The sequence below is a fragment of the Balearica regulorum genome, chromosome 18 (assembly GCF_011004875.1).
Source record: "Balearica regulorum gibbericeps isolate bBalReg1 chromosome 18, bBalReg1.pri, whole genome shotgun sequence".
In the NCBI taxonomy this organism is placed as follows: domain Eukaryota; kingdom Metazoa; phylum Chordata; class Aves; order Gruiformes; family Gruidae; genus Balearica; species Balearica regulorum.
This window is the reverse complement of record NC_046201.1, coordinates 11,823,575-11,849,836: the sequence shown is the minus strand read 5'-3', so window position 1 is coordinate 11,849,836 and position 26,262 is coordinate 11,823,575. Positions and strand designations below refer to the sequence as shown.

The following is a 26,262-nucleotide window of genomic DNA, read 5'->3' as shown; positions in this document are numbered from 1 at the left end:
GTCCCCGGGGGTCTCCTGCAACCGCTCCCCCGGCCTGACCCCAACGGCCCGGGACAGTTTGGTTTGAATTCCCCCTCTCCCTCCTTAAAGCTTCTCCAGAGCTGGACGGGATCACCGAGACCCCCCAATCCTGCAAATCGGGATGCAATTCAAGAGCGGAGAGAAAAATCTCTGCGGGGCTGGGATGCACCGGGAGTGTCCGTGTGTGTGACCCGGGTGTGCCGGGCTGCGTCCCTGGGCGGCTCGAGTGGGACCAGCAGGACTGGGACCCCCCAGTCCCGGGCCGACCGCATCGCCATACACACACACCTCTTCCTCCGGCGAAGGAGCAGCAAGGGGGAGCAGGAGTGAGGGGCTGCTTTCCCGGGGAAGAGTTAACAAATCCCGGCAGCGGCGGGGCTGGGGAGGGGGGGGGGGCAGGTGGGGGGGATCCGGGGGGAGCGATGGGGGCAGGGAGGCTGCGGAGCCCCGCTGCCCTGCAGGGAAGGCGGTTGCATTGCCAAAGACGCCCCGCTGGGCTAGCAGGCCCGGGAGCAGATTAATCAGGCACTAATTCAATTTACAACAACCACTTTTATTCAGCTCGGTGGCAAGGAATTCAAAGCGGGGAGAGGGGCGGGCGGAGGGGAGGGGGCGGAGGCCGGCCTGGGGCTCGCCGCTGCCCGGGCAGCCCCCGTCCCCTCGGGCCGCCCCGCCGGGGCTCGCCGGGGAAGCGACCGCGCCACCGTGCCAGGGCCCGGCCGCTTGAGTGACACGGCGTGGGCAGCGCTCCGGGAGAGGGCACCTCCGTTGGAAAAATAAAAGTGCCCTTTTAATCACGGAGGGAGGGAGGGAGGAAGGGAAGGGGGGCGAGCAGGGCGGCCAGAGCTGCGGGAGGGAAACCCCTCCGCTCCCTCCCGGCACCATCTCTCCGGGATCTCGGTACCGTCCCTCGGGGCCGGTACGTCGGGGCAGCGGGGTGCCCCCGGCCGGCATCACCGGGGGAAGAACCGAGCCGGAGGGCATCCGGAGGGAGGCAGCCGTCCGGGGATCCGCTGCGGCGGGCGGGAAGGGCTGCCCGGGGCCGGGGCACGGCCCGGTGCGGGACAAGTGCCGCCCTTTAACCCCTTCCTCGCTCTAAGGGGAGCGCCGACAAGCTGCAAACCGAGGGGGAGAGGCGAGAGGCGCCGCGCAGCCCCTGTGCCCGCCATGTCCGAGGGCTGTGCCGGGGAAACCGCCCCTTCACGGGGATGAACCCCCTAAAACAACGTGCGGGGGGTCGCCAGGCCCTTTAGTTCTCGCGTCGTGCCCACGGACTCGAGATTTTCCCCAGTTAAACTTCACTGGCGTCGGGTTTTCTTTCCCAGGGGCGAAGGCTCCGGGCCGAAACCCGCCGGCAGCCCCCTCGGAGCGGGCCGGTGCCCAGACGGGCTGCGGGGTCCTGCCCTGGGCGGTGGCTCTGCCCCGGCCCCCCCTCCCAATCCAGCTGAGTGGTCAGGCCCTATCTGGCCTGGTAGAGAAGAGGATGTCAGCAGCGACCAGCTGGGAGAGGGCCCGATCCTGTCCCTCTCGGTAGGCAGGGAGGCTCCTCCCGGCCGCTGCCCCCCTCTCCCCGCCCCATACCCGCGGAGCATCCCCAGCTGCTGGGGCGCAGGCAGCCCTGGCCTCCCCCAGCCCCGTCGGGGGCACAGAGGGGCGAGGGGCAGAAGGGGAGCCCTTCCCCGGCTCCTCGGGGCGGCTCGGGAGCCCCGCGGTGGCTCTGGCGTCCATCGCCGCGGTGTCGGGGCGGGCTCCGTCCCTCTCCCATCCCCCCCCCCCCGCCCTCCCCGAGGCCTGTGCGTGTCTCTGGCTGAGCCGCCAGTGGATGTCGTTGTTCTGTTCCTTGAGCGCGATGTCACTCCTTTAGCATGACCTCAAACGCGGCGGGGGCTGGGACCGCCAGTCATTCTCCGTGCGAGAGCCGGGGCGGGAGGCAGGCGGGACCCAGCCCCGCCGCCAGCCGCACTTTTGTGGTGCCGCCGCCGCCGCGGTCTCCCCTTTCTCCGCGGGGCCGGCCGCGGGGCGGGCGATGCTCCGGGCTCCCTGAGCCGCTGCACCGCGTCCGTCGGCCAAGTCGCCCCGCGGAGCTGCGCGCTAGAGCGGCGGCTCCCCTCCCTCCTCTCCCCACGCCGCGCGGAGGTTGCGCAGGATGCCGCGGAGGGGCGCGGAGGCGCCGCTGGCCCTGCTGCTGGCGGCGGCGTGGCTGGCGCAGCCCCTGCGCGGCGGCTACCACGGCGTGAGCATGTTCGCCGTGCAGACGGCTCAGCCCGACCCCTGCTACGACGAGCACGGGCTGCCCCGCCGCTGCATCCCCGACTTCGTCAACTCGGCCTTCGGGAAGGAGGTGAAGGTGTCGAGCACCTGCGGGAAGCCGCCGTCGCGGTACTGCGTGGTGACGGAGAAGGGCGAGGAGCAGGTCCGCTCCTGCCACCTCTGCAACGCCTCCGACCCCAAGCGCGCCCACCCGCCCTCCTTCCTCACCGACCTCAACAACCCGCACAACCTGACCTGCTGGCAGTCCGACAGCTACGTCCAGTACCCCCATAACGTCACCCTCACCCTCTCCCTGGGCAAGAAATTCGAGGTGACCTACGTCAGCCTGCAGTTCTGCTCGCCGCGCCCCGAGTCCATGGCCATCCACAAGTCCATGGACTACGGCAAGACCTGGGTGCCCTTCCAGTTCTACTCCACGCAGTGCCGCAAGATGTACAACAAGCCCAACCGCGCCGCCATCACCAAGCAGAACGAGCAGGAGGCGGTCTGCACCGACTCGCACACCGACGTGCGGCCCCTCTCCGGCGGCCTCATCGCCTTCAGCACCCTGGACGGCCGCCCCACCGCCCACGACTTCGACAACTCGCCCGTGCTGCAGGACTGGGTGACGGCCACCGACATCAGGGTGATCTTCAGCCGCCTCCACACCTTCGGCGACGAGAGCGAGGATGACTCCGAGCTGGCCCGCGATTCCTACTTCTACGCCGTCTCCGACTTGCAGGTCGGCGGGCGATGCAAGTGTAACGGCCACGCGTCACGCTGTGTCCGTGACCGCGACGACAGCTTGGTGTGCGACTGCAAGCACAACACGGCCGGCCCCGAGTGCGACCGCTGCAAGCCCTTCCACTACGACCGGCCCTGGCAGAGAGCGACGGCCCGGGAGGCCAACGAGTGCGTGGGTGAGTCCCACGCCGCGGGCACGGACACGCCGGCAAACGCGGGGCAAGGACGGGGAAAGGGCGCTGAGGTCCCCGGAAGGGCAGGGAGAAGGAGGGGAGAGCGAAGGACCCGGGAGGGGACGGGGAGCGAAAGGCAGGGGGACATCCAGGACCCGGCGAGGGACCTCAGGGATGGGGAGCGAAAGGCACGGGGACATCCAGGGACACAGCGAGCAGCGCCGGGACATCCAGGGACACACAGGGAGACTGCGAGCGGGACAGGGCGAGGACACTGTGGTACCCGGGAGCGTAGGGCAAAGGACAGGACAGCGAGGGACCCAGAAGCGCGGAGCAGGGGATGTGAAGGCACTCGGAAGCGCAGGGGATGGCACACCGAGGAGCCCGGCAGCGCAAGGCAGGGGACACCGAGGGACCCGGGAGAGCACTGGTGACAGTACCGGGGGACCCCGAGGTGCAAAGCAGGGGGCACGGGGAGCTGGGGACCACCGGGCAGGGGACGGCGAGGCACAGGAATTTGGGGCAGGGAGTGCAGAGAGCCCCGGAGGCGGGGGGCGGGGGACACCGGAGGACCGGGGAGAGCAAGGCAGGGGACACGGAGGGAGCCGGGAGAGCAGGGCCGGGGACGCAGGGGGACCCTGGAGCGCAGAGCAGGGGACAGCAGGAGACTAGGGAGTGCGGGGCAGGGGACACCAAGGAGCTCAGGAAAAGGGACACTCAGGAGACCGGGAAAACACCGTTCGTGTCCGGGGAAGCGCAGAGGAGCCCCGGCTGGCTGGGAAGGGTCTCCCGGCCCCGGCAGCTCCCGGCCCGGGGTCCCGCAGCGCACGGAGCGGGGTCCGGTCCGAGGATCCCGGAGCTCTGCGGCAGCCCTGCTCCCTTCCCCGGTGCACCGGCTCAGGCCGGTAAAGCCTCCAGCTTGCCCGAGAAGCTCCGTGCTCGGACGGGACGGGGACGGGCTCCGGTCCTCCCCGGAGAGAGAAGGCGGCCGGGCGCTGGGGAGGGCAGCTCGGCAAAGCCTGCGGCTCCCGTCTCTGCTCCCGTTGCTGCATCCTCAGGGGGTGCAGGCGGCCCCGGAGGGAGGTGGTGGGGCGGCGGGGACTTGAACGAGCCCTAAGGCCAAATGAGAACCGGGAAGCAGCCGGTTCGCTCCGTCTCGGGCGAGAAACCTGCGCCGTCCTGGCTGTAAGAGAGCCCGAGCTTCTGGGCTGTCCCCGAGAGGAGACGGGATGTCCTGGGGTGGCCAAGGGCGAAGGATTTGGGGTGCTCTTCCCCCAGAGTCCCCCACATGCCGCCGACGGCTCCCCCCGACCTTCCACCCCCTGCTCCCCAGCGGGATCCCCGTGCGCTCCTCGCCGCGGTTTAGGGGGCCGGTGCCAGCCCCTGGGATCAGCCGTGTGCCGATGGCTGGGGGGGACCCAGCCCCGGGGTCCGGGATGCGCCCCGGGCTCGGCTCGGCTCTCCGCGCCGGGACCCCCCGGCCCCGCGGAGCGCGTCCCCGGCCCCGCCGCCGCCTTGTTTACACGGAAAACACGGCCCCGTCTTCCAAAATATTTGCAGCTCCGACGACAGGAAAAAAAACCTCGCCGAGCGGCCGGGGTTGGGCTTTTTTCTTTTTTTTTCCTTCTCCTTTTTTTTCCCCCCAAATCACAATCAGATGTGTCTCTTGCAGAGAACACAAGTTTTTCGCCGGCGTCTTCAACACGGAGGCACGGCCAAACCGGGCTTATCTGGGAGGGGAGAAGGGGACCCGGTCTTGCAGCCTGATGGCACCGGGACACACGCGGTGGCGGCGCCGGGGGGGAAGGTTGCGGGGATCCCGGCAGCGATGCTCTGCCCCGGTCCGGAGCCTCCGCTCCCCGCCGGGTTACGGCTCACGTCGGGGCGGAGCGGGCGCGGCCCCGGGGCGGCGGCAGCGGGGCGAAGCGGCGGGGAGATGCCGTTTCCCGGAGGGGCAGACGGTGGGTGCCGCTCGGATGTGCCAGCAGCGCCGAGCAGGGGTTTATCTCCGGGTTTGCTTTTCTTCTGTCCCGGCGGGTTGCCTCCGCCCGGCAGCGCTCCGGGATGGGACTCCGCGCCGTGGTTATTTCCCATCGCCAGCCCAGGGCGGACCCAGCGCTGCCCCTTCTTCAGCAGCAGGTCCGGGGGGAGCAGGAGGGGCTCAGGTCCCCCCAGGTCTCCGTCCCGTCTCACAGGCAGGGACGAGTTCCCTGCCTGCAGAAAGAGAGTTACTGCTGTCGGCGGTGCCATAAAATTTGGTGTGATCTCGGGGTGCTGTTGGACCCTTGGTCTACTCTGCAGGGTCCTGAAGTGATCCTGAAAATGCCTCTGTTCGGTTATTATGCTGGCCTCGTGTACTTACTATCCTTCTCCCTTCCGATTTACTTCCAATAAAAAGCAAACAAGTTCCCAGTTTCCAGTAAAATGTGCGACTTTTGTGCCAGACTTTGCATTTCAGACCATGCACAGTCCTAGCCGTGTCAGACTTCTGCAAACGAAAAATCACTCATTTTTTTTTTTTCCTTTTCCGCCAACTTTGCTGGGAAGTGAATGTTTTGCAAGGATGAAGCTACCATAAAATAATTTTGCCCAGCCCGTTTCTGCTGCACATTCCTTGGGGCCATACCTATCAGTCTGCAAAACCAACCACGGCCAAACAACTGCATTGCCCTGCCAAGCCCACACTGCCTGGAATAATCCCCCTAGATAAAGATCACAATAACCCTATTCAGCTCCCACCCACTTGCTCATGACCATCGGCCCACCCTGGTTTCTCTCCTAAATCCAGAGAGAAAGTCAGGTTTTGCGGTCACTCGAGGGCTACGGACCCAGCCTTCGCCGGGCAGAGGCAGGGGACGAGCGGTGAGTTGGTGGTGATGTTGTTGGCTGCACGCTGGAGGGATCTTCAACCGCTGGAGAGGGAAGCCAGAGGAGGCCAGATCCTCCTGAGCAGCAGTGGTGAGGGGGTAGGTGAATTAGCCAAATTAGCTGAATTTACCCCAGGCAGTGGTGTGAGAACTGATTACAATTTTTTTCATTGAATTTTCTCTTTTTTTCTGGAAAATTGTGAGGTTTTTTCAACCAGGGAGAAAAATGATAGAATGTGTCTGCTCTGATTAAAAATTTGGGTGTTTTCTTTGGTAAGCCCATTCCCCCTGCCAAAACCAAATCTTTGTTCCTATTCATGCTTATTTGGGGCTGAAAAAGAAACGCACTGGAGTTTCTGACAAAAAGTCAAAATTTCCCACGGGAACGTTTTTCGCCAGCCAGATCTAATTTTTCTTTATCACACTTGCTGCCTGCAAGAGCCCGGGCACCGCACACGGAGAGGATGGGGCCTGGCCCAAGGAGATGTTCTCCAGGGACCTGCTCCTGCAGAAGGAGCTTGGCCAGCAGAGCTTTTCACAGATTCAGATTCCCATCAACTTTACCTGGCAAATAACTCATCCACGTAGAGCTTGGCCTTACAGTCGGCTTTGGCCGGGTGCCTGGGAGCTAACATGCTCCAGGGAGGACACAGCTTGGAGACAAGCTTGGAGGTCTGTTCTCCATCCTCCCTCTCTCCAGCGCCGTCGGGCCGGCTCCATTTGCTCAGCATGGGTCCAGCCCAAGCCTCGTGTCTCCAACCCAGTTTGTCCAGATGAAGCTTCCAGCTCCCCTGTGAGAGGAGACTGTAGCTGGAAAAGGCCTGAACTAAAATGTTGTCTAAGCTCAACCGCTGGTGAGCTTGTGTGGACTCATGAAAATGCAGGCAGAGGTTTCAACCAGATTTAGTGACATCAATAAAATGCAATCAACATCATTCCACAGTTTCTCACGAACCACAGCATTACTTTGAGTGCTGGAAATGAACGCAGACAAGCACTGCTTTTAAATACTCCCTTTAGTTTGCGTAAAATACCTTTGCATTTGCCTTGGCTGGAGAAAGTGCTACTAGCCAAACCCAGGCTGCAGCCTGCCCACAGGCACTTTGAGAACGACCTCCAGACTCTGTTCCCAGTGCCGGCTCTGGTGCTTCGCAGCCCTTTCCCCCACGGGGCCGGGAGATGCACCCAGCACCTGCACGCGTGTCTGACGTCAGTGGTGTTTGCAGGTGCTGGGCGCCTCTCGGATTTTGGCCCTATGTGATGCCTAGAGAGTGTTTAACAATAACAAGTGCGATTGCAGTGACAGAAAGGAAACATATTGTGTTTTCAGATAGGGAATTTGGCACAAGCCGCGCGCGAAGCCTGGTGTTAGGCTCTGCTCCGCGGCGTGCGCTGCTGTAGGGTTCCCAGGCTGGGATGAGTCAGAGCAATTTGCGAGCAAGTGTCTCCTCCAGCTGAAAGAAATCTTCATCTCAGATGCAGGGGGAACCAGGAACTACCAGAGAACAGCCTGCCAAACGTTCCCAATGAAAAACTTCCTTCCAGATAAACCTGGGGCTTTATCATCTCGGTGGCGGTCCAGGGAGATGTTTGCAGGGCAGTGCTTACCGAAACAGCCGGTGGGCTCCCTCTGTCCTCATCACAACCAGGGGAATCAAATCTTTCCACAGCAGTGAGCTCTTCTCACTTTGGTCCTGCAGAGGGATGTCGGATTTCATCTCGGGGAGTTCCTGGTGTCCCTTATTACATTAAGGTGATCCCTTTTCTTTAGCCTGCATTTATCATCTCCACTTAAAAAGCCTTGGCGGTTCTCATCCCGGCTGTAAGTTCCCCAGGGTCGGCACAGTGGGGTGTTGGGAACCCTACAAGAAGATTCCGTCCTACTCCCCTTGGCCTCTGAATGGGACAAGGAGTGAAGCTGGTGGTGACTGATGGCTTCGGGCCCACCGGAGCGTGCCTGCAGCCCCCGATGCCTGTCCACAGGGTTGAGGCACCCCAGGAGCATGCAGCAGTGCAAGGAGTCAGGACAAGTCCTGGGGCCACCGATGGGTGGCAATGGCTCACAGTGGCTGAGAGCCATCAGACCAGGAATGACTGGACTGGTGGAAGATGTCCTTTTTGTCTTCTCCTCTTCTGTGGTGATTCAGGGCTTTGCAAATGGTCTGTCTCAGAGCGGGGCAGAGGAAGAGAGGGCTCAGTCTGCAGCAGAGGGGGAAGTGGAGTGTGGGCAGGACAGCAGAGCTGGCAGGGACCTGGTTGGGCAGGGACACATCCATTGCACCCTCGTCCCCTTTGGTTCCGGGCACCATGGTGGGATGGGAGTCAGACAGAGGATTTAAGTGGCTTTGTAAATCCCTCTGTGAGGAGAAAGAGGTCTGAGTGCCGCCAGTGTTTACCCTGCTTATGGCCACATCTCTTCCAGAGGGTTAGGGAAGGATGCAAGCATCCCTTCTCGCCTTGTAAAGCAGTGACATCTCTTATCTGAGCAAAGAGGCTCTGAGCGGGATTTCCAAGCTGTCCCTGCAGAATACCCAGGATGCCCATGCGGGACCCCAGGGTGCCAGCGCAGGATCCCCAGGATGCCCATGCAGGACCCCAGGGTGCCAGCGCAGGATCCCCAGGATGCCCATGCAGGACCCCAGGGTGTAGTATCCTCTGCCCATCTGAGACAGATCCTGCTGCCTGGGTCTGAGCAGCACAGCACGACGACATCTCTAGCTTGAGCCAGCCAGGCAAGACTGACAGGTGGATTTTGGGGCTGCTGTGTGCTGACACTGCCCATTACCTTCGGATGATATTAGGGATACTCATAATTTCTGATGTCCAGGCTTGTCTTGTGCCTCAGTTTCCCCATTTATAAAGAGCAAAAGGGGGCTGTTCAACATGCTTTGGACTTGGGGTAAGAAAGGCATGAAGCAGCATCCTAGCATCCTTGTGTCTAGAGAAATACTGCAACTGGGGCAGCTTCACCAGGCACACGACGCCAGCCAGCAACTGGAACAGGCCCCGTGCGGGCTGGACCTCTCGTGGCACCGTGTGTCGTCCATGGAGCTGCAGGTCCTTTGCAGCCCATGCCTGGTTCAGCTCCCGGCGGGTTGTTCTGCATGGGGAATCGCATGAGCTGTGGGTAACACTGTATTGCTGAGCAGATGGGTGCTGTAGCCATAGAAATATGGGCCCATAAGCTGCTGAGACTCCTATTGTAGCCTCCCAAGCGGGCCTTGCATGGGCAGAGCTTTCTCACAGGCTTTTATTCTCAGGAAGCTTAAAGTTAAACTGATTTCCAACAGAAAGGTTTTTACACCAACAAACAAACAAACAAAAAAGCGCAGTTAAGGCTAAAACAAAACCAGGCTTGGCACTCTGGGTTGGACACTTGCCTTCCCTTGAGCTTGTCCACGGCTAATCTCTGCCCTCCTCTTTCTGGGCCAAAGCATGTCATCCTTATTCAGTCTACACTGTCCTCGCTTCAGCAACCTCCCCGTGACCGCCTGGGGGGACGTGCTGCCTCTCCGAGGATGGAGAGAGAAGCATTCAAGGGCTCCTGAATCTCTGCTGTCTGTAGGGATCCTACTTGTAAAAACTCTTCCGGGGTTCTGGTTTGCCTACCTGGCCTGTGATGTGAGGACAGCTGGGACACATGAGCCTGTCTTTATATTCTTAATTTATCCCCCCTTCACCCTCAGGGACGGGGGATGGACTTTCTGACCACAGAGGGTTGCTGCCTTCTTTGGCCCTAGGTCTCTCCTGCCTCCCCTTTGGGATGCTCTGCTTTTTGGTACAGTGTTTTTGGAGGCTCTTGTGCTTTTTATGGGCTATTGCATGGAGGGGCTGGGCTGTGCAAGCATAGTTTTTCCTGCAGACCTTTTGGAGGATTTTGGGGTGCTGGGATGAATTTCTTCTCCAGCCAGTTTTGCCTTGGAGGACATGCAGGGCGAAGGAGTTTTTGGGTCAGGATGACTGGAACCAGCTGGTTACCTTCATAGCATTGCAGAGGTTGTATCATTTCACCCCGTGTTGCTGTCAAACAGCAGAAATAAACCCAAACCAGCCCCAGGACCCACCAAATGCAACGCCCAACCTTTCCTAGAAAGCACGGACACAGCTACCTGCAGCGCAGGATGCACCAGCCCTCCCTGCGGCAGGGCTGAGCCCTCAGCACACCGCGGGGCCTCACAGCCCCCAGACTCAACCCAACCTCCCTCATTTATCTGTAGCGTGTTCACGATTGCGCCAAACAGGTCCCCCCGATTTTTCAGGCAGCAGCAGGGCAGGGAGAGGTTTTGCTGCCAGGGTCAGCCTGCGCAGACGGCTTAGACCCAGGAAAAGGGTTCGGCAGTGGCGGAGCCCAGCAGTCACATCTGCTTCATCCCCAGGGTATCTCTGGAGCGGTGGCTGCCGTTTGGCCTTTGCCGCTGCAATCAGTGGGGTGCAATTCCTTTGCGTGACCCGAGCTCCCGTCCCCGAGCATCCCTGCCAGATCCCCGCTGCTTCCCGCAGGGCAGCGTGGCAGAGCCCGGGAGCCTGGCATGGCCGTGGGGCTCAGCCTGGCTCTGCAGCCCGGCGTTGCGGGGGAGACGGATCTGCTCCTGAGCAGGAATCAAAGCACAGCTTGTAAAGAAACAGGCCAGATCCTCACCCGGCGCAAACCCAGCTTTGTCCAGTGGCAGCGTCTCACCCCTACTAAGTGCTCCAAAAAATCCATCCCCTGATGGCTGGGATGGGGCTGCCCGGCTGAAGTGACGAGCAGGCTTTTAAAAAGATATCTGTATAATAGCTTTCATTTATAGGGGGATTAGGATGCCCTGGGGACTGATAAGGAGACAGGGAGGCTTTTCCTGCTCTGAGCCGGTGCAGCCGGGGAGGCTGTTGCGGGGCTTGGCCGCTCTCGCTGCATCCCAGGCGGGAGCAGCCCGTGTTTGCAGCAGAGATCAGCGGCATGAAGGGGCTCAGCCACACACCGGCTGGGAGTTTGCGTTAGGCTCATCAGGAGGCAGAGGATTAACTAGTGGGGAGGAAAAAATGTTGTGGTTTTTTTAGGCAGATACTAATAAAATGGGTTCTGAGCCAGGACAGCACAGGCACCCATGTCAGTGGAGGATAGGGAATGGAGGAGGGATGGGGATGCAGCTCAGCTAGGAGCTTGATTTGGGGACTTATTTTGAACAGCACTGGTTTCAGTGAGGACTGGAGTTCAAAAACTGGTGGAGTGATATGGCCAGAGAGGGCTCAGCGGGATGGTGCTGGGCACCCCAAGGTCTCAGCTAGCACTGGAGGGACCAGTTCAAGCACAAAGTAAGCACAAAATTGCTGCTGCTCACAACGTGCATCTCCTGTACAAAGTGACTGTCCCTCTGCCCCAGGAGTTGCATTGCCAGGGAGAGCAGCAAGCAAAGCAAGCAATAGATACCGAGAAGCTGTTTCACGTCCCACACACAGCTTTGAAAGCAGGGACGGTGCAGGAGGTTTCCTTTCAAACTTTTTCAAAGTGTCTCGTAAATGATGGGAGAGTTGAAAATCATATCTGCATCTCCCTCCTTGACAGAGGACTGGAGGCTGGGGAAGGAAAAAACTCGATTTCACACTCTCCTTGAAGCAGAGGGTCTTTCTGAATTATTTCACAGAGGGTTATGGGCTGGCAGAGACCTCTGGCTTTGCCCACTGGCTGTGTCACCCAGGTTGTGGTATCACCTGGAGAGGGATCCCCTCTTGTGCTGAGCCCCAGGGTGCTGCATAGGGAGCTGCAACCCCCAGCCCCACTCCTGTGATGTGCCCCTGGGGATGGCAGAGCTGGAAAAGGTAAAGGATGAGCCCAGGAGACCTTTGCCATCTTCTGCCAAAAATGAGCAGCAAGACAGACTGTGTGGGCAGGCGAGCGGGAATGCTGGTGTGGGTGAGGGCGAGCAGCCTCAAGGGTGTCTCGGAGACAAACTTTTTCCCTGCTTGAGGGTCAAAGCTGCTGCACCTCCGCTGTTTGGGGAGAGGAGGGTAGAGAGCCAGGAACCTACAGCCAGCACCCCCAAATTCACCTGGAAAAGGGTAAAACCAGCGCGAGGGGCAGGAGCAGCCTGACTGACACAGGCTGAGAGCAGCCAGGCTCTGCGGGTTTGTTCTACAGCAAAGTTATTCTTTTTGACCTGCTGCGGGGAACTGCTGGGATGGGAAACACTTTCTGATTGCGGAGAAGCAGACGCAGATTCCATGATGGTGTGACGGGGAAGGAAGAGCATTCCTCAGTTTCTCAGGGTGCTAGGGAATGGGGGGATTTCTTTCCCCCCTGTCCCAGGTGGGAATTAGAGAAGAAACACAGGAGGAGAGCTGCTGGCTCAGCAGTCCCCACTTTGCGCGGCTTGGTCTCCGGGCTGCGTGCCATATCCGTGCTGGGTCTGTGAGCTCCCAGCTTGCGCGAGGCAAAGCCCAGCTGTTCCATCCCCGATCACCATCTTTACACACGTCTGTGTACTCCAAGTTTGCAGATTTGGATGGGAAGATGGATGAGGAGTCCATGTCATCTTCCCCACGGTATTTCGGAGCCATCCATCACCCTGATCCCTACCAGGCTGCACTCTGCGGTGCCGTGAGGGTTACTGGGATTCGTGCTTCATTTTGACTGAGTGTGACTATTTTCATGGCAGGTCTGTAGTGTGAATTCATGCCCCTTAACGTCAGCCATCTGGATATTTAGGGTCCAGGGTTAGGCAGGCAGACCATAGTGGATGAAAAGAGCAAGGACAATGCATCTGATTGGAAAAAGGGAGTTTTTTTACACCGGCTGGTGCCCAGTGCCCGGCAGCCCGGTGCAGCACCTTGGTTTGCTCTCACAGCCCAGAAGAACTTTCCTTCAGAGTCCAGTGTATGATCTCTGGTTGGTCAGGAGATGTTCTGGGAATACCTGAGCCATGCGTGCAGGAAGGTGAGGAGGGGTGAGGGACACACAGCACAGGCAGGCAAGACCTATTCTCAGCCTCCTCTTCTTCATGTTAGATCTTCCCTAGACCCTGCTCCTCATGCAGGGACGTCCTGGCTCTTCCTGGACCACTGGCCACCGCAGCATACAGTAAGGCATAAGCAGGAGGAGCCTGTCCCAGAAGCAAATCCAGTCCCGAGGGATGTGACAGAAATATCAGGACACTGTAAATGCATCAGGGAAGAAGGAAGGTAAATGATGGGTAGAGCTACGGATAGAAGAAAAAGGTCTGGCTTTAAAAATCAGCCATCATGGTGCATGAGATAAGCAGAGCAGCCCGCAGAGCATCCTCAGGATGGCCAAAGCCGGCTGCTCCCTCCCGGTGCTGCCAAGATGCTGTTGTTTTCCAGCCTCATCTGATAAGCGGCGCAGAACCAGCCAGGCAGCCGTTGTGCGTTTTGCCTTCCTCTGGTGTTGCAGGCTGTCCCGAGCCAGGCTGTTTACTGAGTCGTCCGCCCGCCCTTTTGCAACAGGGAGTCAGTTCTGGTTAATGTTGGAGATTGTAACGTGATTACCGAAAGTCTCATGAAATTAAATCACTTTTTGCTTCAAAGCGGCCGGGGAGGGGGAGCGTCTCTCTGGCAGCAGGGATGGCCGAGCGGATATTGAAAGCAGACTGGTAGCCAGTATTGCATCGCGCACAATTGAGCTCTGACAGTGTGAAGGCAAATACAAACAGCAGCTTGTGTTTGCACACAAAGGCTCTGTGCACCAGTATCCCCGGCCCCGTACTTTACACCCTCGGTTCTTGGGCAAAAAGTCCTGGGAGGGTAGGAGGGAGGGAAACTCCACTGAATATTTAGAAATGAATTGAACTGTGCAAACATGCCATTGGGAAGCTCTCAGTGTAACGCTTTGGATCAGCTACCCGCCGGGGCTGGAACACAACTGCTGGACTTGAAAGGGCGACTTTCACGCTGAAGCAAAACTGGACAAAAGAAGATAAATGAAACGGGCTCCCGGCGGGGTTTGGTTTGTTTGTTTTTGTAACTCGGCTAATATTCCTGCATTGTTCAGCCCAGCGGCCCAGTGTCTCTCCTTCACACGCTGCTCGTAAATCGGGGCTAAGCAGGCAGTGCAGGCAGCAGGCAGTGCGGGGCAGGGAGGGAACGAGCCCCTCCGGATCGGGGCCCTGGGGACCGTGAGGTTGTCCTCTGCGGCCGTCGTGGTGCGGGGAGTTGGATGCATCTACAGGGTGGCAATCAGGCCATGCCGTGCCGGGCAGGTCTGAGCCGGAGTGGCGATGCACAGCCCTGTTAATTCCCAGGTGAACCTGGATTTAGCCCATGGCATTTTTGGGCATGGCGCAGGGTCTGGGCTAGCAGCGGGAGGATTAAGAGGGTCTGTGGACCAACATAGCTTTGCTGTCGGTTCACTCTGCAGCTGAGCGTGGCGTGTCCTAATGATTTTCATGGAACTGGCAGCAAATCTGCTGAGATGTGCCCAAGTGGAGACATCCCAGACAAACTGCGGGTACCAGTGGATGTGTCAAATGTCTCCATCCCGTGGTCCAGCAGCAGAGTGAGGAGCAGTGCTCATCCTCGCCGCGCCGTGTGTGTGCCCAGCGATGTGTCTCTGTCGAGCTCGGAGCCTGCCCGGGGCTGGGGGGGATGCTGCTTTCCTGGGACCGACTGTGTGTGCAGGATCAGGGCACTGCAGGGTCCCAAAACCAGTCCTGGTGGGCACAACCAGGTTAATACAGGCACTCGTTTGATTTTAAGGGATAAAGATCCCCAAATGCAAGCCTCTTGAAAATTCACTTGCTCCCAGGATTTTAGGCAAAGGAGCAGCCAGGTCTAATACCGCAATATTTCTCTAGTTAGCACTGAGTAGCAAAAGATTAATAACAATTTTGATCAAATCAAATGGCAAAAATAGCAACGCCTTTAAAACATTGAATAACATTTAATATGCTCCATAACATTTACTTCTCACAAGTCTCTGCGAAACCACCGAATGTTCACAAAAATTTGGCAAACTAATTTCTCCAGAAATCCAGCCCCCCAAATGAGCTATTTGTTAGTCTCCACTTCACAAAGTTTCACCCAATCAATTAAAAAAAAAAAAAAACCCCAAAACAAAAATCCCGACAAAACCCCAGACGGCACATCACGTGCTTGGGGTGACCAAAGAAATCCCCTGATTTGGGTGACCAATGAATGTCCCCAGTAATGAAAAGCGAACAATTTGTCGGCAGCCCATGCACTTGAAAACGAATGATCCAAATTATTCAGCAAGTCTCCCTGGATAGTGAATCCATTGAAAGGGGATCGAGACAGAGTCATAAATTATTCATTACCCAAAAGAGAATGAAATGCATATAATCATAACAATAATAATAACAACAACAATCGCAACACTAATAATAGTAACAAGAATTCAGCCAGAGAACCAGGGAGGCATGAAGAGTCACAGACTTTATTTTCCCTTTATTCCAACCCCCCTTTGGAGCAGCTGGGTTAAATAAAGGGATGTAAAGTGGGTCAACATTTGGAATAAATGTATTTATTGCCAATAATTTGACTGGCTTGCCTTGACTAGGGGTAATATAGTTTGTACTCTGGTCCTCGGCAGCGAGAAGGTCCATGAACTCACATGCATCACTGTGAATTGCTTTATATAATGAATTTCTCAGGGTCCTGGACTACTTTTAAGGAGTCTGTGGAAGTGGCTGCAGCAGAGGCATGTACTGTACCACTGTCCCTGGAAAATTTATAGGTGTCCATGAAGTGAAAGAGAAGTGGAAAGTGCTGGCCTAACACATATCCCCGGGATTCGACTCTTCCTGGCTTGAATAGGACCTTGATTGCAGAGTCACCCGGGACCCATTGAGGCAGTAAGAGAGCTAAGGAGAGGCCACAACACTTGTCACACAGCCCGCGAGTTTCCTGTTGTCGCTGGCACGCACGTTTTTGGCTGGGAAAACTCCGCCGCAGATACGCCGTGTGCCTGAATTTGGTGCGTTTCAGCTCTCCATCATTTTGCTGCCCTTGGGACCTGAGGTTTCATTTGGGTATCTTTTATTCAGCACCCTCTTCCACCAAGCCCCCTGGAAGGATTTTCTCCAAGGGGAGCGCGCTGCCGGGCGATGGCTGGGCAATATTGGAGATTCAAATACATTTATATGCTTGTACCGTGTTGTAAAGCGCCCGACTACAACTTTAGCATGCAAATGAATTCCCGTTTGCAGCAAAGGGGCTCAGTCGTGGCACTCGGCCATCTCCCAACGGTTTCCCACAGGTTGCCCCATGTTTGCAAGGGAGGGTCAGAAGAGCTATAGGGTCCCTTCGCTGTCGCTGGGCTTCCTCAGAGCTTTCTCCACCTGCTGCTCTCAGCAAGGAGAGAGGAGGCATCCTGCTGTAGAAAAAGAATGGCATTTTTAGGGCTAGGAAATAGCAGGTTGAGCCAGAGAGGAGCAAAGCTCTCACCTCGTATGGCTCCATCGGCTTCGGGTGCTGTGGTGGGTGCTCAGCACCCGCATGGTTTGGGTTGAATGGCTCAATGCTGCAGCACAGTGGGGCAGGTTTGGCACGATGGACCCAGCACGTGGGGCTATTTGGAGACCGAAGTGCCAAAATACATAGTCATAGAGCCTGATTTTTACTTGCTTGCTGAAATAATCTGCAATTAAGGTGGAATTTTACTTGCTTGCTGCAATAATCTGCAAAACAGGCTCAGTCCTGCTCAGGTGGGGGAAAGCATGAGAGGATGAGGGAGATAGGGGAGAGGCAGAGGAGGGTCCGGGGCTGGCCGGGGGCTGGCAGGGGGCACGGCGCGGTGCCCGTCCCCTGAGCCTGGTGCCACTGAGCCTTGGGGTTTTGTGGCGCGGTGGTGCCTCTCCCCATGGCCGCGGCAGGAGAGCCAAGATCCTCTGCTGATGGGCAGCTGTAACGCAAGAAGGAGCAGAAAGAGTTCCTGCTGGCATTTTTGTTGGAAGTCGACTGTGTATTAAGAAGTGGAGCACGGTTTTCATTACCAGCTCCATTTTGGTACAATAAATCATGAACTAGAAAACACACTTTTGGCCTAGATTCTGCCCTCAGTTATGAGTGGCAGTAACCAGAGGCAAAATCCAGCTTCGGCTTCAGCGTTGTGGCCCATATGTTCACCTTTTGGAATTAATTTCTTCTGGTAATTTCTGTGTAATTATACAGCATCGAAGGCTGATTATATGCTTCCTCTCATGGGCAATTAATATTGCTGATCTAGTGCCAAGGGTGCACTTTGTACTGTACAAACCCGTGAAGAGAGACAAGCTCAGCCTCCAGCGCCTGCTGCAAGGTGACAATCTGGACCCGGTTACCTTCAGCGAGGGGACTCTGGACCCCTCCAGACTCCTCAGAGGAGATGGGGCCACCAGCTAGCAATTGAGCACAGACCAAGCACTTGCTGTTCAGCCATAGAAAGAACATCGAGTGTTTGTGCATGCTCCAGCTGCTGCTGAAATATTTGGGAGGTCATTTCTGCCGGGCAGGCTGGAAGAACCTGTAATTGCAACAGATGCTATCTGGCGGCGGCAGCCCTGTGGGTGAGCGGAGCAGCTCATCTCCCCAGAGCAATAATCTAATTTATATCTCATAAGACAGTTTTATTTTTCTGAATTACCAATGCCTTTTTTTCGCCAGTGAACTGGCAGATCTGTGCAAACTCCCTGGGGGCTTCGGCCGCAGCCCTTGCTCCTACTTGAGACAGAGGGAGTGGAGAGTCGTAAAAGAAACTTCTCGCATCGGGTTATGGTGCCTATAAAATTAGCCCCGTTAGAAGCTGGCTGCCCATTTAAACAAGCAATTTAAATGGATAACAAAGGCATCCCCTCACCCCCCTCATAGCTTCTGTAAAATAACTGAGTTTAAGTGGATGGAAAGAACAGCAATGGGTTTGCTTGGGTCAGGCTTCCGCACGGCTCAGATGCTGCTGCTGCAGCATTTGGATTTGTTTGCTTCTTTCTGTGTGCAAACAGCTTCAGTTCAAATGAGATGGAGAGAGAAAGCAAGTGGGAGGAGGAGAAATAATTTCTAGTTTCACCACTGGTTTCTGTGGGCTTTGGATGAAGCCCTGCTCTCCCTCTGTGCAATTTGTTCTCCCTGCCTGGGTTTGGGCAGTAGTTTGGGCTTGGCTGCACGTGGGCTTTGCTCGCGCTGCTGAGTTCACTCCTGTTCTGCCAGATGCAACAACATAACCCCGAAAGGGAGACTCTGAAACCAAACAGGGACGGTGCTGCCTCCAGGAGTTTGGCTGCTCTGACTGCCAGGGTGTGGGGTTGTCTTTGCAAACCCCCCCCTTGTAGCAGGATGGCTCCCCCAAAAGCAGCCCACGGCATTTTGCAGAGCGGTGGGGCCACGCAGCCACCAGCTCCCCCAGGGCTCCAGCTGCTTTCTCAGGGTCCTCGGACGGGAGAAGCAGCAATTTCACCTCCCTCACCAGTGCCTGGGACCAGCTCTGTGTCCTGGGCTGCAGGGAGACAAAAATGTGCTTTGATAGTGGTGCCCTTTGTGCTCATGCCCAGGTATAGTCCCCCCAGCTCTGAGGTTAACTGTCAGGGAAAAATAATTGCAAAATTGTGGAAAAAGAGGGTTTTTTTTCCTGCATCTCCCATGCATCCAGCAGAGAATCAGATTCACTTGGTCAGGGAAGCGCAGCCACCTCGTATGCCCAATTCCACCTCTGCGGGAAGTACTTTGTATGTCAGTCCATCATGTCTGCGCTTGGGAGCTTAAAACAAATTCTCATGCTCAGTCCCAGCTTGAGACCTAAGGCAGCAAATGCTAACCAAGCCACAAGTCATTGTTAGGTTTCAGAGTGAATGGTCTCTCACAACGGCAAGAGCACCTTGTCCCTACTAGCTTATGCCACCCATTAGCTGTGACAGCATTGTCCGTTCTCATACAGCTTTCACCCACCTCCCCAAACCTCAGCTCCCAGGTTCACGGGCTCACGTTTTCCCTTATTGTATCCTCTCATGGCAGCAGAGAGAAGCTGGGAAAAGTAGGCGCTGAAACCCACAGAAGACAAACAGAAAAAAAAATGGCCAAACCATCCTGAAGGAGAGAAAATCAACTGGTTTTATGCTGCACCAGGACCGCACAGCCGGTTGCTAAGGCTGTGTATGGATCTGAGGGCTTTCGAGGGGGACGAAGGGACAGTCCCAGGTCTGTCCCCGCCCCGGGGCAGATGCTGAGGGAGCAGCCGCAGCCGCTGAGCAGCTCTCCAGGCTCCCAGCCTCCTGAGTTTAATTTTTGGGAAGCTTTAACATCCCCAGCTTACCAAGCGCTGAAAGAAAGGTCAGCTAATCCTTCACAACGTCTGAATGAATTCAGGCCCAGAAGTGAGATTACTAAACAGGGGAGCGGGAGGCCGGGAGAGCTGCATGGATACAGGGACCCTTCCCATAGTCAGGCCTGGCTTTCTAAAGAAATGGACCTTTTATTTCAGTTCTCATCCCCCCGGGAGGAGGGGAGGGGGATGGGCAGTCTGAAGCACCCAACTCCCCTCCCCCAGGAGCAGCCCCGCAGTTGCAAACACCGGCAGGGCTTGGTGGAGGGGAGCCCCGAAAGAGAGCTGAGCAAGGATCCCTGTCTGCGGGAGGGACGGACGGACGGGGCAGCCGGGGTGTCCTGTGGAGCGTGAGCAGCACTGACAGCCCAAGCATCCCCACTGGATACCCTGCTCTGGGTTTCATCTCAAGCATTTAGAAAGAAAACGCCAAAAAGCAGAGTTCCTGTGTCCCTCCTGGCTGCTTCGGTGGCTTTTGACCTGTGTCTCTGGAGGCAGCCAGGTCCCAGCGCTCCCCTTGCCTGGACACCAGGCACCCAGACACTCCCGTGCACGAGGTGATGCTAGCGGAACCCATGGATTTAAGGCAACGTGGCCATTTCTGTGTCCTTACCACTTGCTGCCATGTTCAGGTCCCCCTTGTGGGACACCCAGAGAGACCACCCAGGGGACCGAGCCAAGTCCGAGCCCGGCTGAGCGGGGCGAGGTGGGTGCCTGGCCGCCCCTTGGTGCAGCACCATTCCTGGGGAGGGGCGCGGGCACCGTGCCCGCAGGCAGCCAGTCCCCGGGCCGTGCCGGGGGCTGGAGGGCAGCGCAGGCAGCCCCTTTCTGGGCTGCACCCACAGTCCTTTGTGAACCCCCGGGGCGATGACATGACAGGACCACTAAGGACTCACTTTTCTTCTGCAAATCAACTGTCCTTCTCAATGCTGGAAGAGTGGAGCCAATTGAATGCAGGCAAGAAGCAGACCCCCGGGGTGTGGATGCACTGCGGATGAGCCATGGTAACCTGGCTACGAGTGTGACAACGCAGACACCCAGACCCGGAGCCTCTCTGCCAGGCTCCTGAGTCTCCCCAGATTGGGTATTCAGGCCACAGGGTTTTCTCTATTGACCTCGAAACACTGTTCTGCATGGGAGAATTTTCTTTCTTTCTCTCTTGGTAACTGCAGAATCAAGTGTTTGCAGTTGGAAACTTTTGCTACCACAATGGCAAGCTGGTAATTCAGCCGGGAGCCGCTTGCCCAGTGGTGGGCCTTCATTCTCAAGGTCCGAGGGCCAGCTAGGGGAAAATGGAGAGGATGCTTTTTTCAGGCACTCTGTGATGACTCCAGCAAGGTGGGATGCTCCATCACCATGAGCAGAGCATCCAGTACCATCACATCATGCAGAGCCACCAGGTCCTGACCCGGTCCTCTGTCTTCCCTGCAAAGCACTGGGTCCCCTTCCTCAACTCACTGGGGATGTCTGATGGAAAAAGCCCATCAAGCCAACGGAGCTCCAAGTGAACAGTCCCAAGGTCAGACCTTCTCCATAGCTTGGTTTTCCTTGCAGACGTCCTGTGAGAGGCTGTAGCAGTGGCTAAAATGCTGTCAGGTTTGTGAGCCCATCAGTGCTGGGTGAAGTGCATGGGTGCTGCGGGTTTGCAGGTCCCACAGAAAGCTCAGCACTTCCCAACTACTCCAGGAAAAATGGCACTGGGAGACTGACAGCTCGGCCCCGCTCAGCACCCTTTGGGACTGCATGGTGCTCCCTCAGTCCCGGCAGATCCCTCCTACAGGGAATAAACTCCTGGTGCTGGGGAGGAAGGTTCTGTGTGATGAGATGTTTTGGTAACAGCTATGGGCACAGCCATACAGATCTGTTCTAGATGCATCTGTGATGCTATGAAATGCAATGTTTAATTCTGAGACTCCTGGACAGTAAATACCCAAATTACAACTAGGAAATACTTAAACTCAGCCCCAAAAGGTGGCATTCACCAGCAGGATCATGGCAGGGCCATGAAGGTGCCCTGCAGGGCTCTGGGATGTGCTAGAGTCACCAGGCAGGAGCAGCTTTCCCTCGGGTGTGATATCTGTCACAGGCAATAGAGACAGCCTGGTGCCACCAGAAGCATCTTCAAGAACAACCTGCTGGGCTTAGCGTGTGCAGGCAGAAAGCAAGGACTCACTCAGAGGGAGAAAGGTTCAGGGCAATCATGAGGAGCAGGGTTAAAACCAGCCCTGTGTGTCTTTTGGGGAGATATTTTTCACTGAATTTGTGGGGAAGCTTCCAACTGCAGCCCTGATTAAGAAATAAATTGTTGCTAGAGTATCTGAGCATGACATCTCACGTGACATCACACCGCACATACAGTACCTGCCCTGGGGAAACTGAGGCATAGGTGGGGGAACTGACCAGTTAGCAATGCAGTGGCAACCAGAGAGGCTCTCTGGTCCTACTTATCTCTTCTTTTCCCCAATCCTGCACTGGTGTTAGTCCAATTCTTGGTTTACTGGAAGGGAAGAGAGAGGAGACTCATCCTCACTGTGCTGGGGAGCACTAACGTGAGGCTTGAGGTGCACAGCATTTTGAGGGGGTTAGGCTTAGCTCAGACTGGACTGGTTTCAGGTATAACTGAAAATTGCCATCTGCCTTTTCCTGTGCCTAAATAGCTGTAAACATTAACCACAGGCATCTATGGGAGATGCACAGCAAGTCCCCTATCCTGAGAGAAGGGTGAGAGGCAGTGAGGGGATTGCCAGGGGAAGAGGAGAAGATGACAGCTCTGTCTTTGGCACCATTGGAGGGTCCAGCCCCAGCCCAAGCATCCCCTCCAAGCCCCGTTCCCGCTGTGAGCTCATCTCAGCCTCCCCGTCAATCCCCTACGCAGCTACCGCGTCCTCCGCAGACGTTGCCCCCAGCTATTCAATTGCTCTCCGGATCATTAAACATATTGAGCAACACCAGTCCTGTGACTGGTTAATTAGTAAAGAGTTGACTAATTAGTTAATCATGTTTACCAAGTGCTTTGAAAGTGCTCAATGTTATTATTTTTAATTATGACTGCGCCCCAGGCGCTGTTCACCTCCCCGCATGCCAAGCCTTGCAGGGTTCAAACTCTTTGTCTCTGCTACCCGAGGCTGGTTTTAAAACGGGAATTTGCCTCTTATCCTCTGGTTACCAGGTTTCCTTAACAGCCTCTTGTGTGGGATTTTAGAAAAGCCCCTCACAAAGTCTTCATATACCCTGGCACACTTAACTCGCTCTTTCAAAGCCTTCTTATCCGTTAAGGAGGCAGGATCGGCTCTTGCAAAGCCATACACAGTAGTGCCTTTGTGCACACCTCATCCCGCATCCCTCTCCTGACCTTGAGAGAAGATCAGCCGATATCCAGACTCGCTCTCCCATCCCAGCCTGGGAGGCTCCAATCCGTATTGCCCTGGACACCTCTGGTTTGGGACCCTCTCATCCTATGTGAGAGAAGCCAAAGCTTCCCACCAAAAGGAAAACAAGGTTATTCCCACATCTGACTGCAGGCTAGTCAGAAGAGGACAATTTTGGTGGAGAGCAGGAAGAGAAAGTGCACTGCAAAGATTTCATCTACTGAGAAGAATGCGAATGGGGTTTGTTAGTCAGGGGCGAGTCTTGGCATCTCTGAAGAATCAACAAGTCTAATCATCTTGGGACTTTCTTCATTCGTAAAAATGTCATTAGCTCATTAAGCAATGTCATAAAGAGCCCCAGTCACCTCTTATCACCGTGCAATCTGAAGAGGAGTCTTCTAGCACCAGCTGCAGAAAAAAGATCCACCTCCACTAGCACTGAGATAGAAGAAAATCCACCACTTGAGCAGACAATAAGCTGTTAAAGTCACACAGGGCTGCCACAGGAGCAGGGTTTGGGAATACTTCTGTCCCCGTGAGTTGGTCGGGGGACACATGGCCAGCCAGAGTACATTGTATGGACACTACTCCAGGACGTGGCTGCTTAGTGCTGCTGCCTTCACCCAAGAATCTGCTGTCCCCAGGTTGCAGCTCAAGCTCTTAGCTCATGCTCCTCTAGAAAGTTCATAGTGGTGTGTTGCAGGGCTTACCATCTCCAGGTAACACTCACTTAAATGGCTGCTGCTGTCCTTGACCTGTGCGTATGGTCATGTGGTTGCAGAATCATGGACATGTCGGTTGGGAAGTCGGAAGGTATTTCTCCTTGCGCTCTGAATTTCCTTCTTGGAAATCCTTCCTCCCTTTGTGGCTGCTAAGGTAGGCAGAGCAGCCAGATGCCTAAAATGGGCATCAGTTAAAATGCCAGCAGTAAGTGGGGATGAATCCCAGCCTCTGTAACTGGCCTTTAGACTGGCCACACTGGTCAGAAGAAAGGACCTGTTGGAGCAGGATCCTGTTTTCAACCTGAGCAGCACCAGACTCCCTGGGAGGTTTTTGCATATTGGGCAACTATGTGACAGTAGCTGGCTGGTGTATTGTCTGTAATTTAGGAGTTTCCTAATCAAAGAGGGTATCCTCATCATTAGTTTTAGTAGCATATTAGTAGTAATAGTAGTTTAATGGCTTTTGCTTCTATGGATCATACATCTGGGAGATTTTCAAGTTCTTTATATGAATTAACTGGTGTTGGATAGGGGATTACAAGTGGTTAGAGTCCAAAAACTTGATGCTGCATTTTGTTTACCCTTTCAGAAAGGTCAGAAGGCTATAAGGTCTACAGACTGCATTTATGCTGTGGCCCCAGCACATTATCTCCCTTAAAAGCAACCTCCCGTAGGGCTGTGCAGTGGAGACTGGATTAGTGGCTGTATGGGGTGCATGCAGGAAGGGCAGAAGTACTGGAGCTCAGTTTCATGTCTTGCCACAAGATCAGCTTTCCACCTTGTCTGATCTTCTCCGCACCACCCTCCTCTCACAACCCATTTCTCTACTCCACAAAACTTTTCTTGCAGCCAGCAGGCACCAGGAAACCTTCCCCATCCTCCCCACCACCTCAGTGCTGGGATAGGGAAAACTTGTTTCCTCTGGAGTCCTCCCGGGGCAAGACAAGACCTGCAGCCCCGCTCCTCAGCCTGGACGGTTGATGGGGTGGCTGGAGTGCCACGGCTAGCCATTTCCCCCAGGTGTCAGAGCAGTCCCTCTGGCCCAGCCCAGCCATGGCCTCAACATTTCCATCCAGGAGGAGAGCCTGCTAAATCTCTTTCTCTTCAAAAAAGAGAAAGAAGCCAAGGAAGTCTGGAAGGGAGGAGACACAAACACATCTGCACCTGGGAAATGTCATGTTTGGTTTTTCAACTCAAAATGGGCAGTGACAGCAGCTCCGTGGGGGCGTAAGTAGGGGGAGCAGTGCAGATTTATAGCTGTGGGTCACACTCAAGCTGAGCCAAGTATTCTGCCTAGCATCAGTTTTATGAACAAGATGAAGTGCAGAACCTCAAGTGCAGGCGCCCTATTAGAGGAGAAACACTGGGAGAGCAGGAACAGGGAGTGCAATGCGAGAGGTCATCCTACCCCTCTCCCTGCTCTGGGTCTCTCCTTTCAAGGCTGGATTTGGGCAGGTTGGGGATTGCAATGACCAAGCATGACCAGGCCTCAGCAGGTCATGGGTTTAGTGCCACAAGCACCATAGAAGTCACATGCCACAAGCCATGAGCAAAGCAGCTGGAGGCTGAAGCAAACAGGAGTCAAGAACTGCCCTCTTTCAAAACCAAATAAAATTCACAGCAATTCCCAACTCTGCAGGAGGGAGTAATGCTAGATGGAGAACTGAAACCTCTTAGACAACTCCAAATTCAACACCCTGTTATGCATCGAAATTACCAGTCTAAGGAGATGCTGTAGGGATTGTCATGACACCACAGAACATAAGGACCCACATGATGCCAGTGTTTCCCTTTCTGGCCAGATACCCAGGCTGAATCTATTGTAAATTCAGAACCTCATATAAAAAGATTAAGCAAAATTACCAGAGGCTCCCAATTCCCACTGAGATAAATGTGGTGCAGACCTTTTTCATAGATGTGGGCGAGATTGTCACTTCATCACAGCCTGGTACTGAAAGCTGTGTTTCAGCTGGGCTTTGACACATAATTGATGAATGATGCAATGGTGTATTGTGACTGTAATGCCCCCAAATTGTCTTCTTTGGCAATGTCTTTTGATGTACTTCTTCAAAGAAGTGCGGCAAATCCTACCCTTTCCCATATGAAATGGTGACCAGGAGTCTTTGCAAATATGAAGAAAATGCCTCTACTGTTGAAGTGTCGAGACTGATTCGCCTTCATCCTAAGTCTTTAAACTGAGGCAGGTGATGGTTTTTGACTAATACTTTTGCTGTGGCTCCATTAGACCTTGTGGGGTTGATGTAGATGTTGTGGTGGGGGACTCTGCCTTTTGATTTAGTCTTAGAGTCCGCTTTGGTGTTTAACAGTCTGTGAATATATGCAAAAGACCTCAGCAGGTAGAAAGGACAAGACTTAGCAGGGTTAGACCAGTGTAGCACACCCTCCGATTCTGTATTTCTGTAGCTGGTTCAGAAGTTTCTGCCAGAAGAGCAGTGTCTTGGTGCTACCACCAAAGACATAACTAGAGCTCAAGCATTCACCTTGAAACAGCTACGGAAGAAATAAATATCTTTGAAATGGGAAAAATTCTGCATGCCGAATGCCTGTGCAAATCACAGAAAGCTGAACGCTCCCCCTAAATTATCAACAGCCAAAGCATGGAGACAATCTCATCGGCATCATGGCGTGTCAGTCCGTAACAGGGTGAGATGGCTGTGGTGTTTCCCACCCCTGCCTGGACAGGTGACCCCCATGGCCACATCCTTCCAAGGGAAACAAACCCCAGCCCAGCTGGAAGCACCTCTCAGTGCAGCGTTTGTCAGTGTATCTGTCATCTCCGTCCATGCCCAGGCGCTGGGCAGAGCCCAGGAGTGACTCTCGTTCGTTAGCTCCCTCCCTCCTTTTCTCCCTCCTTCT

General features: G+C 55.7%; 1 protein-coding gene across 2 annotated transcripts in view; it reads left to right on the top strand.

Annotated features, from left to right (window-relative positions):
• The first annotated feature begins 1,913 nt into the window (after positions 1 to 1,913).
• NTN1 (netrin 1) overlaps positions 1,914 to 26,262 on the top strand; it is a 107,814-nt gene continuing 83,465 nt past the window's right edge. The window contains exon 1 of one of the 2 annotated variants that reach the window (XM_075770985.1): positions 1,914 to 3,191. In XM_075770985.1, coding sequence (XP_075627100.1) covers positions 2,168 to 3,191 — 1,024 coding nt within the window. In that variant the 5' untranslated portion in view covers positions 1,914 to 2,167. The remainder of the gene's footprint in view (positions 3,192 to 26,262) is intronic. The other variant, XM_075770984.1, reaches the window with a different exon arrangement.